This window comes from Tachypleus tridentatus, chromosome 7, assembly GCF_004210375.1.
Source record: "Tachypleus tridentatus isolate NWPU-2018 chromosome 7, ASM421037v1, whole genome shotgun sequence".
NCBI classification, from domain to species: Eukaryota; Metazoa; Arthropoda; class Merostomata; order Xiphosura; family Limulidae; genus Tachypleus; species Tachypleus tridentatus.
The window spans coordinates 191684221-191697105 of record NC_134831.1 but is presented as its reverse complement, the minus strand read 5'-3'; the positions used below and the strand labels follow the sequence as shown (position 1 = coordinate 191697105).

Below are 12885 nucleotides of genomic sequence, written 5' to 3'. Positions count from 1 at the left end.
TTTCCTTGGATCCTACCACTGCTGTTTGTTCTCTCTACCTGTTGCCTGGAGAGACCTATGATCAATAAAACTTTGATGCCCTCATTGAACAGCTGCTGTCTCCCTTTTTAATCCTGGGGGACTTTAATGTGCTGATATTGATAGGAGGGGTTGCTCTGTAGAGCATATGCTCTCTGATCACAACCTTTCTCTTTTCAATACTGGTTTTTCTACTTATTTTCATGCACCTAGTCAGTCCTTTACTGCTATTGATCTCTTAATTTGCTCCCCTTCACTATTCTTTCATTTATCATGGAGGGTTGACAATAATCCACAAGGCAGTAATAATTTTCCTATAATTTTGAGAGAGACTGGCTGTGGTCAATGCCACCTGACCCGCATGCCCCAGTGGAAGCTGGATCAAGCAAATTTGGCCCTCTTTCACAGCTCTTGCAGAATTTGATCCTGCTATCATCTTTAAGCCATCAATAGACAGCAGTAACTGACTAATATACAAGCGGCTGCTCAGTGTATTCCTAAAACCTCGACACGTTTTTCACGATATCCTCATTCATGGTGGAATCCGGCCTGCCACATGGCACAAAAGGCTCAAAAACAGGCCTGGGATACTTTCCATAGATATCCCACACTTTTGAACCACGTTGCTTTCCAACAGGACCATGCACATGCTCTGTGGGTAAGAAGGAATCTTGGATTAAGTTGACAATCAGCATATCTTCTACCACTAGTTCCAAAGTCATAAGGGACAAGATTCAAAAGGTCAGTGGGCAATTTAATTCTTTCCTCCTATTGATCTTGCTCTCTGATGTCCAGAGTGGGTAAGAAGGAATTTTGGATTAAGTAGACAACCAGTATATCTTCTACCACTGGTTCCAAAGTCATATGTGACAAGATTCAAAAGGTCAGTGGGCAATATAATTCTTTCCCCCTATTGATCTTGCCCTCTGATGTCCAGGAAGTAGCTGATACCTGGAGCATCGCTGATACTCCAGGTGAAAGTTTTTGATAGGTATCTAGCATTTATGCTTCTTTCTCCACCTTCTTGGCCATCCAGTCTTGGGCAGAGTGGTCACCTCTTTCCTTTCGAGCTAATTGTCTCTATAACTATAATCGTTCCTTTACACTGGTGGAACTGAAACTAGCCCTTCATAGGTCTGGCAATACATTGGTTGGACCTGATAATGTACACTTATGAAATGCTGTGCCATCTATCTTCTGCTTCTCTTGCTGTTCTTCTGATTGTTTTTAACAAGATCTGGTAGGAGAATGTTTTTTCTGATGACTGTCACCAGGCTGTTGTCCTACCTTTCTCTAAGCCTGGGAAGGATCCCAAGATTCCTTCAAACTATCATCCAATTGCTTTGACAAGCTGTCTCTGTAAGACCTTAGAGAGGATGGTTAATGCTCGCATTGTTTATTTCCTTGATTCAAACAACCTGCTCTCGCCCATCCAGTGTTGGTTCCAACAACAGCACTTTACCATGGACCACCTGATTTGTCTTGAAACAACCATCAAAGAAGCCATTCTCAAATGACAACATCTTGTATCAATATTTTTTGACATTGAGAAGGCTTATGATACAACATGGAGGTATGGTATTTTGTGAGACCTCCATATATATGGGTTACGTCGCCATTTGCCCATTTTTCTTTAAAAAATTTTAATGGACAGGAGATTCTAAGTTTGTGTGGGTTTGAAACTTTCCCATTCTCTTCTACAGGAACATGGAGTCCCTTAGGGCTGTGTTTTGAGTGTTGCACTTTTCAGTATAAAGATTAATGTCATCACTGAACAACTCCTTCTCACTGTTGTAAATGGGCTCTATGTTGATGACTTTCATATCTCATGTTAGTTGTTGAACATGAGGAATATTGAGCAGTTGCTACAGACTTCCGTCAATCGTTTACTGAAGTGGACCACAGCAAACGGGTTTAACTTCTTTCTCTTTAAAACTGTTTGCATGCACTTTTGCCACCAATGGGGTATTCACCCTGATTCTGAACTCTTATCAGTGAAGTTTTGCTGCATGTGGTCCCTGAGACAAAGTTCTTGGGGTTTATCTTTAACTGTAAGCTGTCATTTATACCACACATCAAGCAGCTACAGGTCAAATGTATAAGAGCATTCAACATCCTCCGTTTCCTCTCTTCCACCACTTAGAAAGCAGATCGATGTTCTATGCTAAAGATATATCATGCTCTTATTCGATCAAACTTGACTATGGATCACTAGTTTATGACTCTGCCAGAACCTCGGCCTTAAATGTGCTAGACTAATTCATCACCAAGGACTTCTGCTCTACACTTGGGCTTTCCTTACTTCCCCAGTTCAAAGCTTATAAGTAGAGTCTCATGAACCTCTTTTGCATCTCTGCTGTTTGCAATTGTCTTTACTCTATGCTTTGAAACATCGTTCCTTGTCAAAGCATCCCACCTGGGATTGTGTGTTCCTTCCTTGGTGGGCTATACTTTTTTCATAACAGATGATCTGCCATTGCTCCTTTTGGCCCTTGTATCCAGGCGCAGTTGGATGAAATGGGTCTGTCCTTGGATAACATTGCTGTATCCAGTGCTCAGCCCATCCCACCATGGCTTTTTAGAGTCCTCAAATATGACCTATCTTTAAGTCATCTGAGAAAAACAGACACTCTTGATTGGAAATACTGTCTGTTATTTGCTGAACATCTTTCGAACCATTCTTCCATTCCTATTTATACAGACGGTTCAAAATCAGGTGACTGTGTTTGCTCTGCCATGGTTTGTTGTGGTTCAATGGTTGTGTGCAGAATCCCCTCTACAGCTTCTGTGTTCACTGCTGAATTGTATGCCATTTCTCTCACCCTGGATCACATAGAAGCTAAGCAATACTCACACTGCACTATTTATACTGACTTGCTTAGTTCTCTATTGGCCCTGGAATCGCTTCACGTTGGCTCACACCCTGTTCTCGCAAATATTCAAAACCAACTGGCACATTTCTTTTTGACATTTACTTCTATCCAGTTTTTCTGGATACCAGGCCACGTTGGTATTTGCAGGAATGCGTTTGCTGACACTACAGCTAAATCTATCTGGTCTGGCACTATCACTGCTGTACCTGTACCATACATAGACTGTGGTCCTGTATTCAAGGCTGGGCTTCATGCCAGCTGGCAGTCGACTTGGAGTGAGTAACGCAAAAAACAAGCTTTCCAAATAAAACCCTATATTGGACTTTGGCTGTTTTGCGTTCATAAGGATCGGAAAGAGGAAGTTGTTCTAACTAGACTATGCATTGGTCACAGTTTTTAACTTATCGTGTTCTTTTATCTGGTTTTGATGCAACGATGTGTTGTTTGTGTAACACTTGGGTCACAGTAAGCCACATTTTACTTTCTTGCTGTCGTTATAACTCTCAATGAAGGCACCAATTTAAACGTGTTCTGTCCCAAGGTTTATCCATAACGTTAGACAGTGTTATTGGTGATGGTGATGCTGTCTATCTTGGAAATGTTTTTAGTTTTGTTAAAGGCCATTGATCTTTTTAATGCTATTTAAGTGTTTTTAAATTTATACATTAGACCTTTTTTAATGTGATTCTCTTTTAAGAAGCAAAGTCCATGTAGTTTAATTAGGAGGTAGAAATGCAGTATCATCAAATAGCTGGAAACCAGGACTGGAAATGCCAATTTCAGGTGACTAACACTGCTTTGTGAACTACCCATTAGTCATCCTGGTGAGTTATAAATACAATTTTGCTGCAAGACTTTTAAAACTTTTATTACTTTACTTTCTGAAAATGGCCATAATGTCAAATAACTTTGAACCAGGACTGGAAAGACCAACTTCAGGTGACTGATGGCAATTTTTGAACTTACTTGTTAGTCTTCCTGGTGAATTATGCTACAGAAAGTCCTTTACAACTGTTAACTAGATGTGAGCATTGGTTTTAATGCTATTTATGTCTTTTTTTTAAACTTTGTTTTGTTTTACTTTAACTTCCTTTTATGAATTTTACTCAGTTTAGTTTTAACTTTTTACTGGATGTTTTGTACAGATAGCCAAGGTTCTTTGTGCCATAAAATACTAAACGAACCAACTAACCAATACCTTCTTTTCAGGAAGTTTTGCTGGTATTTAAGTAATTTGTTTTTAAGAGCCACCAGTCACAAAAACTGACCCAAATTTAGAAAAAAATATCAAAGTCAAAAAACAGATGAGTGATGCCAGATGACATAACTAATCTAATAATACAATCTTAAAAAGCTGCTTCTTATTATTGATAAAATATACTCGCAAGTTAAATCTGTGAAATGCCTTGTCATGAACATAAACACGGAAAGTAAGAAGACTGCTTAACTTGTGACATTTGTAGATTTCACTCACCTATGGATTCGTGCTTGTATAAAATAAACCATATTAGTTGGAAGCAAACAAATGTTGCTGAAAGTGAAGAAAGAAGAGAAATGAGAAGGACAAGTACTCTGAGAGATCACAATTCAATAAGATTAGAAGGAAGCAAGGTGTATGATATTGATTCTGGAGAAGATGGAAACACTGAAACCTCTAAAACTATTACTGCTGTATACAGCTGTTTCTTTCTTTCGTGCTTAATGGATTTCAAATCTGAAAAAAAGATTATGAACAGTGAAGTCAAGTAGTTCATTTCTACCAGTTGGTGACTTTTGGGACATAATATTTAAAAATTTGACTCAGTGCCTAGAGGGGTCAGTTTTTTATCTTAATATAAAAAAAATTAAACTTGGGAAGTTTAAGTTTACATGATGGCTGATTCTAAGTCAATGAAAATATCAAGAAGAAGTTATTGTAGTTTGATTTAACTAAGTTACTGCTAAATACACTTGGTTGGTAGACTAGCTAGCTGACTGACAAACTGTTTATAGATGTACTTATTAACTTAGAGTTTATATATTATGTTTCATAATGTTTAAAAATTTGCTTATAAGTTTTGAATCAGTGTTGTAGTGTTGGTTTATGTACATGAACGAAATACACTGTCAACATTTTGTCAATTTTGAGTTTCCTGTGTGAATATTTCAGTCACCATTAACTTTAGACTGCTGTAGTCTACATTTCTAACTAGTTGTCATTAGATTATGGAACTGCATCGTCCAAAATGTTTGCTCTGATCTTTTGTGACATTGTCAAGTAGTTCTGAAACCTCAAGCTGCTATCTCACATTCATTATGCCTAGTATACACTATAGAATTTTTTAAAAAGGAAGTGTTTTTGTTATTTTCTACTACATCTTGAGTATGTATATTCAGAAGATGTGAAATTTGTATAATGATGCTACTCCGTAGAAGTTAATTTAGTTCACCAACTAATTTGAATGTGCTTTAAATACAGTAAACATAATTGGAACATTTTTGTAACAATAGGAACTAAGTGTGAAATTGAAGCCTTGTTTTTGTGATAACAGATGTTTTATGGTTTTATTTCATATCTTTGATCATATTACATCACGAGGTTGAAAACAAATTAATAGTACAGCACATGTTTTGTATGGTGTTATTTTCTAGATGGTAGTGAAGAGAGCTGGTCAGGAAATTGAAATGATTTATTTTGGTCCATGTACAAAATGACAATAGAACTGGCTCATCAGTTAGATCTGTATTTCATCTATTACAGTATTTATAGTAAAACAAATTTAATATTGTATAGTTTAGATGCTTTTAGCATTAAAAGAAGATAAGGTTTGGACTAGTTTTATTTTTGATAGTAACTGATAAGATGATTGATTCATTATTTAGTCTGTTAATTTGAAAATTTCTTTTTTTATGATATGTTTTTTCAAAAGAGAAATATGTAAACTGAATATTTTAAAAGCAGCTATTAAAAACAGTAAGGCCTACTTTCTTTTGTTGTGTTATAGTTTGTGTTTTGCCGTTTGTGTCTTCAAGGCTATCATATTGGAAGATGTGAGCCTACTGATAACCTAAACACTACAAAAGGGGTAAGTTTCTTTTTGGTGTTTGTTTTTGATATATATATATTTATAAAAATTAACTTAACTACAAAGAGTAGTAGAAATGTTGCTCACCTCTACAGATCAGATATGCTACTGCTGAAAAGTTTTTTTGGTCATGCATTAAGCCTTTAAAGGGCATTCTGGTGCCTATATATAATGTTTCCTGTATCATTTTATAATGCAAGCAGTAATAAATTATCACATCCTATAAGCATAGTACTATTCTTGATAATTTCGTGCATTTCAAAAGCTCATTCTTTTCCTTGACATTGTTGTACTCAGTAATGTTCTGTTTACTCAGAATTATCCACATTCCTCTTCTTTCTTTAACTTTCAGTTACATTGATAAAAGCAATACATCATTTTAACCACAATTATTTATTGTTGAGAAAAGACAGATGTTTTTCAGTGATAGAACGATGTGGTTTAAATGATGCATTGCTTTTATTATATAACTACCACACACAGATGAGAGAAACCTGAGAAATATTGGGGATTTTCATTTTGCAGACAACTGAGAAAGACAGTAAATTTTATGTGATTTAGTGATCCTTCTAGGACATGGATATAAGAAAAAAGAAATTATTATTAGTGCCAAAACATCATATACAGGTTAATATACATAGTTTGTGTAAAAACATAATATTTTCAAAATTAACCCTTTGTTTACTCTTCAGTGTCATGGAGTATGAAAGTAGTTGAAATAGATTACATAAACAGTAGCTGAGTTCCTGCTTAAATGGAGTGTAAGGAATCTGGACAAGGCTTTGTTTTGTTTTCCTAAACCTCATGAAGAATTATTGTACTGAAGCCTAAAATGTCTCAAACAGTTTATTATGTAGAGAAGGGCTATTAGTTGCATAAGCTAACTTTACTTTAAAATTTGTAATTCATTAATTAAACAATCCAATTATCAGGACCACAGAAAAAAAACATGTAAAACTCTGGGTATATTATGTTATTAACATATTTGTATAGAAAAGGTTTGAATAATGGAAAAATGAAAACAAACAGTTTGATTACTTTTTTAAGCATAACAATTCAAAGGTGGAACATATCTACACAGTTTTGTATTTTTTTATTTTATATCTATACTTGTATTTATTCAGTATTTTCAAAAATTACTGTAATAATAAAAGAGCCTGTGTTTGCAACTGCTGTAGCTCCAAAAGAACCCAGAGACCTGAAATTCTGCATGCATACCAAGGGGATTCTGGGGGTATTATGTTTAGTTTTTCTATTGTAATACAAACGTTTTCCTGTGTGTGTATGTGTGTGACCACCATAGTTCCAAGAGGAAAGAACACAGAGATCTGAAGCTATTTATTTTTTAAAATTTGACTCAAAAACACTTTAGTCAGTTTTTTGTTCTAAAGCCTTCAAGCCTCATAATTCTACTTTCTGAATTTCTATAGAAAAGTGTCATATTTTTTCAAATTCTCACTTAGTTAAATGACCAGTATGTAGAACGTTTTTGCCAAATACTCCTTCTCAGCACAAACATGGGAAATAAAATACAAATATGAGTATTAGAAAAAGTTCAATTCAAATAAGTTTGGAAAATGGAAAGAAACAACAGGAAGAAAAATATGAATTACAAGATATTGAAATTGGAGAATGGAAGAAATTCAAATAAAAACAGGAAAACACAAATGAAGCTGAGAAGCTGAATCAAGACTTTGCTTTTAGATGGAGTTCAATTGAATTACATTTGGGAAATGGCAACAGACAAATCAGTTAAAGGATTTGTGCAGTGGTGTATCTATAGAAGTAACTAAGATAATGGAGATGCTTGACTGGTGCATTGGGGCCTTTGTGAGGTAAACCTAGAACCCTTCATTGAAGTGTGGGTATTTTATTTATGCTAGTAATTGTATAAAATAATACTTTATCAATAATTTTCTCTTATTTTATCATACAACAAAATGTGCATCACTCTTGATTGCCTATAACAGGTGAATATCATGATTTGTAGTACAGCTCAGGCAGAGATTGCTTAGAAGTACATTATCACTAGTGATAGTTGAAAAACCTGTATTAAATTTCTCTCGATGAATAGGTCAATGGGTGCATGTTATGACATTTTATGGTTATAGTGATGGTTGAAAATCTTGTATTAACTTTATGGATAGGTAAATGGTGCATGTTGTGATATTTTAGGGGTATTTTGAAATCTTGATTAAACAATTTTATTATCACTTTATATCAGTAACATTGGAATTACAGCATAGTTTAAAATTCAAATTTAAATATTATTTATTTCTTAATTTGAAGGAAAATATGTTTTTTCATGAGTTTCATGTATTATTGGTCAGTTTATATTCCATTATTCCAACTATACAATCTATATAGTGGTTAATGCACACCACTCCATTATTTTGAAAGATCTGTTTGGGGCTTTATTTTATCATAAAGATTTTCTGTCTTTTATTCTATTTCAAACCACTGTTCTATAAACAAACCAAAAAATTTTCTCTACCACTGTTTTTAAAGCTGGAATTATGATAAACTCTGTGGAAAAGTTCAGGTAATAGTGCCACATGAGCTTATTTGGTCATATTATGTGGTCACATAAACAGTCTAATGGTAGAAGTGTAGGGGAAGAAACTTGCAGGGGAAGTACTATGGAACCTAGTGGTCAACAGTAATGATCTTTTTTGTTTCACATTTTTCGACCATTAAAGTTATAGCAGTTATAAGGTCAGTCAAAATTACTGACCCTGTATAGAGTCAGGATAAAAATAACAGATAAAATATAGTTTTCAGAATAAAAAAACATTTTATATTTATTTAGATTTTAGAGATTATGCAAATGAAATTAAAGTTTTTGGATGAAGAAAATATTTTTAATCTTAACATGAAAATTTCTTTGTACTCAAAGCAGTTAACACCCTGACTCCATATTTTCATGGACATATTTTTAGTAAAAATAGTTTAAAGTTTGATTTTTGTCTTAAAAAAGATTTATAATGTTTACTAAAAAACGTGAAGGTGTACAAAACATGTTAAAGGCAATAGTTTGAAAAATGCTACAGTCAATTTTGTGTCATGTGGTTAGTGTAATGCACTGAGTCAGAAACAAAAGAATTAAGCAAAGTTTAAATGGCAATATATAATATTAGTAATTTGGAGATTATACATTTGGTGAAACATGGCACATGTAAGGGTTTTTCAGAGTATGATGCTTTTTGTTATGCATGAATCTTTGTATAAACAATTGAACTTGTACCAGTAAACAACTTAACACATTATGTTCCCATAATAATGTGCAATGTATGGGATGTGTGAGTAACATACTTTGGTAACATACTATTTACTAAGCAACAAACAAGATACTAGAGACAGGAAAGAATAAAGACTAAAGGTAGAGAGGAGAATGCACAGAGTTTATTTAGTAGATCTGGTAATATTTTGAAACTGTTGGCTTTCAGTCAACTGTATGTTCTTGAGATTAAGATACTAATTATTCTGGAGATTGTTTACTGCTAGTGTGGTTGAATACAGGTGATGTGTTAATGTTTGTATAAATCAGATGGCCATACTAGAATAAAACTAATGTGAGTAGTTTTAGTAACAGTTTTACTTAATTGTAGTTTTTATTTAGTATAATAATGAAAATATTTACTTGAGTGCCATGTAATACATTATCACTATCAGTGATGAATATGTTTGCATACAGTAACATTTCAGTCTGTGCCAATTACTGTAATGTCTACATGTGCAATTGTACATTGTGATGGTGTAATAATAATAAAATTATAAACATTGTGAATGTTTTACCAGTAGATCTGATTATATGTATGAAATGTCATGTATATATGATTAGAATCTATATTTTAATTATTTATGCATATAATCTGACAATTTTATCAATGAACAAAAACATGCGTAAGTGAAAATATCTTGGATGAAGTAATTGATTAATAAAGTTTGGTTAATTTAAAGCTATCAATAGGTTTAATATAGATAAACATGATATGTACAGTTTCAAAGCAAGAGAAGAAATAATAAGTGTCTCTGGATCAGTGGATGTTTTACTACACATTTAAAATGGGAAGAACACAATGCTTTCACAATAGAATTTTAGTTTCACATGTTACTGTGTGTTGCAAATGAAAAGCATTTATGGCTCTTTGTATTTTATTATTCCTCTTACCTCAGACAGCAGGTGGTTTTCTGTGTAGTAAACCCTCTCTTATTTCAATCAGAAGGGGGGCCTCTATATAGTAAAGCCTGTTTACTATAAATAGAACCACTTGTTTACTGGAGTTAAACTTTTTTTTTTTTTAATTCCAACCAAAAGGTGTGGGTCTGTATAGTCAATTCTAATCAGTGATGTCGAGAAACCCATGTCAAAAACTCAACATACTAAGAAACCAAATAAACACAGCCATAAAACTATGCTCACCAGATAAAATTAACAATGAATTAGACAAAATAAAACAATACTTCATCAACATCAATAAGTTTCCTCCACAAACCGTAGAAAACATTATACGCACACACCTAGACAGAAAGCAAAATCAACCAACTAAAGTAAATACAGCTCACGGATCAAAAAACCACGAAACCATATACTGCTGTATACCATACATTCCTGACATCAGCAAACAAATAACCAACATTTGGCAAAAATTAGTAACAAAATATGACATTCCAGTTAATACCAAATTTATTCAAAAACCCGGCACAAAACTGAGGTCTATACTATGTAAAAACTACACTGACAAACACCACACCAACATTATTTATAAAATACAATGTGATAACTGCTACGACTTCTATATTGGAGAAACAAGTAGAAAAATGGAAACCAGATTCAAAGAACATAAAAAGTCACCTTCACACATTTTCGAACACTGCAAGTCAAATAAACACAACATAACCATAGAAAACACTCAAATACTAAATAAAGAAACAAACATAAACAAACGCAAAATTAAAGAAGCCTTACTTATACAACAACTTAAACCCAAAATAAACCAATATAAAGGAATGCCTTTATACCTATATTAATATAATAAAATAAATAAAATTATATATTTAAACATCTAATACTGCCCTCTACATTTCGACACACAGTTACACAACCCCTTTCAAACATGTGGTCAGCTTCTGGTCAGTTACCTCTTTCTTTGTGAACCTGACGATGACCGAAGAAGGTCGAAACGTTGTTCACTCTTCTATGTAAAATATTTTCTCAACCCAAACGAGCCGTTTTTGCATATAAATAGTCAATTTTACTTAACCTCAATCAGAAAATGTGTATTTGTACACTAAACTCTGTTTAACATTAGTCAAACACTGAAGAGATTTCATTTAAATCGAGGATACTCGCTGAGCATCTGTTTAACAATTATACACCCAGTAAATGAATGAATATATATGACTGATATAATAATTTGTTCATTGTGTGGACACAAGGAGTGCAAGGTTTGTGAGCAAATAAAAGAAAATATGAAGTGGAAGAGAAAAAATAAAAATTGTTGGAACTTTAGAAAACAAACTATATCCAGTGCTCACAAGGCTTACTGTAGAGCACCAGAATTCATTATGCTGACTGGAATAAGACAGGCAACTTAATGGTGAAGATGTTGGCTGGAATAGGACAGGCAACTTAATGGTGAAGATGCTGGATAGAATAGGACAGGCATGTTAGTGGTGAAGACTCATTTGGTTGATAAACAGCTGTTTTGGTTTGAACTCATTTAAGTTCATAAACTTCGTGGTTTATATAAACACCAAAGTATTTATTTTACTTTAAATTAACTCTCCCTATCATTTGGAAGGTTTTCTTCAGGTTCTGAGAAGGAATAATGTTTTTTTTATCAAAATTTGTACATTTTTGTCTAAATTTAGCCAATTGTAAATCAATCACATTGTTCAGAAAAATTAGGTGTAATAAAAAAAAGTGAAAAGCTGCAAAGGTTACATGTTTTTTAATGATTTAAATTGATTGTAATAGATATTATGGTCAGTCCAACCATACTCCATTAAAAGATGTATAAAAGATTTCTATACTTTTAAGATAATTACAATGAGGAAACATTACATTCATGAGAAGCCCATGCAATATTGTTTATTCTTCATGTAATCTTAACATGTTTCTTATTAAATATCTGTTGTGAAGATGTGAACTTAAAAAATTAATATTATTAAGAGAAATAAATGGCAATATAGATTTTTGCAAAAACACAATGTTTTATACATCTGTGTCATGGTTCTCACAGGACCATCTCTGTTCTGTTTCATATCTGAATTTAATATCAGGCAGAAAATATTTCAATAAAGGTTTCTTTGAGTTTAATGAATATATTTTGCATGACGTTCAATAACGGTTATTATGAATTCTAAATATGTTAGAGAAATACATTGAAAAGTAGCAGATTCTGATAACATTTGATGTAATAATCCCGTTAACTACAAACAATAGTTAAAGTGTTTGTGTTTATTAGCCATTTTGATATTTAACATTGTTTTATCTAAAGTAGCAGTTATGTACCACCTGTCTTATGATGTTAGTATTTATAAAAGCCCAAGGTCTTAGGATAAAATGCTTAAGTGTTGAAAATAATTGTAAAGAATTCTTGATGATGAGAAACCCACTTGAAATAAAAATGTATCTCGGAATGGCTGGTATAGGTATTAACACTTTTACTAATAAAACAGAGAACAACATTTTGACATTCCAGGCCATCTTCAGGTCAGGTCAAAACATTGTTTTCCGCTTTATTAGTAAAAGTGTTAATACCAGTACCAGCCATTCTGACATACAATTGTCAAAAATCTGTCTTTCAGTTACTTAATTTTAAAACATCTGCCAAAAGGCTTCTTTTATTTTGTAAATGAGTGACATGTGTATTATAATTCCTAATAACACTTTTTTTCATCGAGTTCTGACCAAAGTTTCTGAA

General features: G+C 33.2%; 1 protein-coding gene across 4 annotated transcripts in view; it reads left to right on the top strand.

Annotated features, from left to right (window-relative positions):
* park (E3 ubiquitin-protein ligase parkin) overlaps window positions 1-12885 on the top strand; it is an 87408-nt gene that overhangs the window by 59939 nt on the left and 14584 nt on the right. For all 4 annotated transcript variants that reach the window (XM_076516435.1, XM_076516433.1, XM_076516434.1 and 1 more), the window contains one exon: window positions 5876-5956. In XM_076516435.1, the coding sequence (XP_076372550.1) occupies window positions 5876-5956 (81 nt within the window). The remainder of the gene's footprint in view (window positions 1-5875; window positions 5957-12885) is intronic.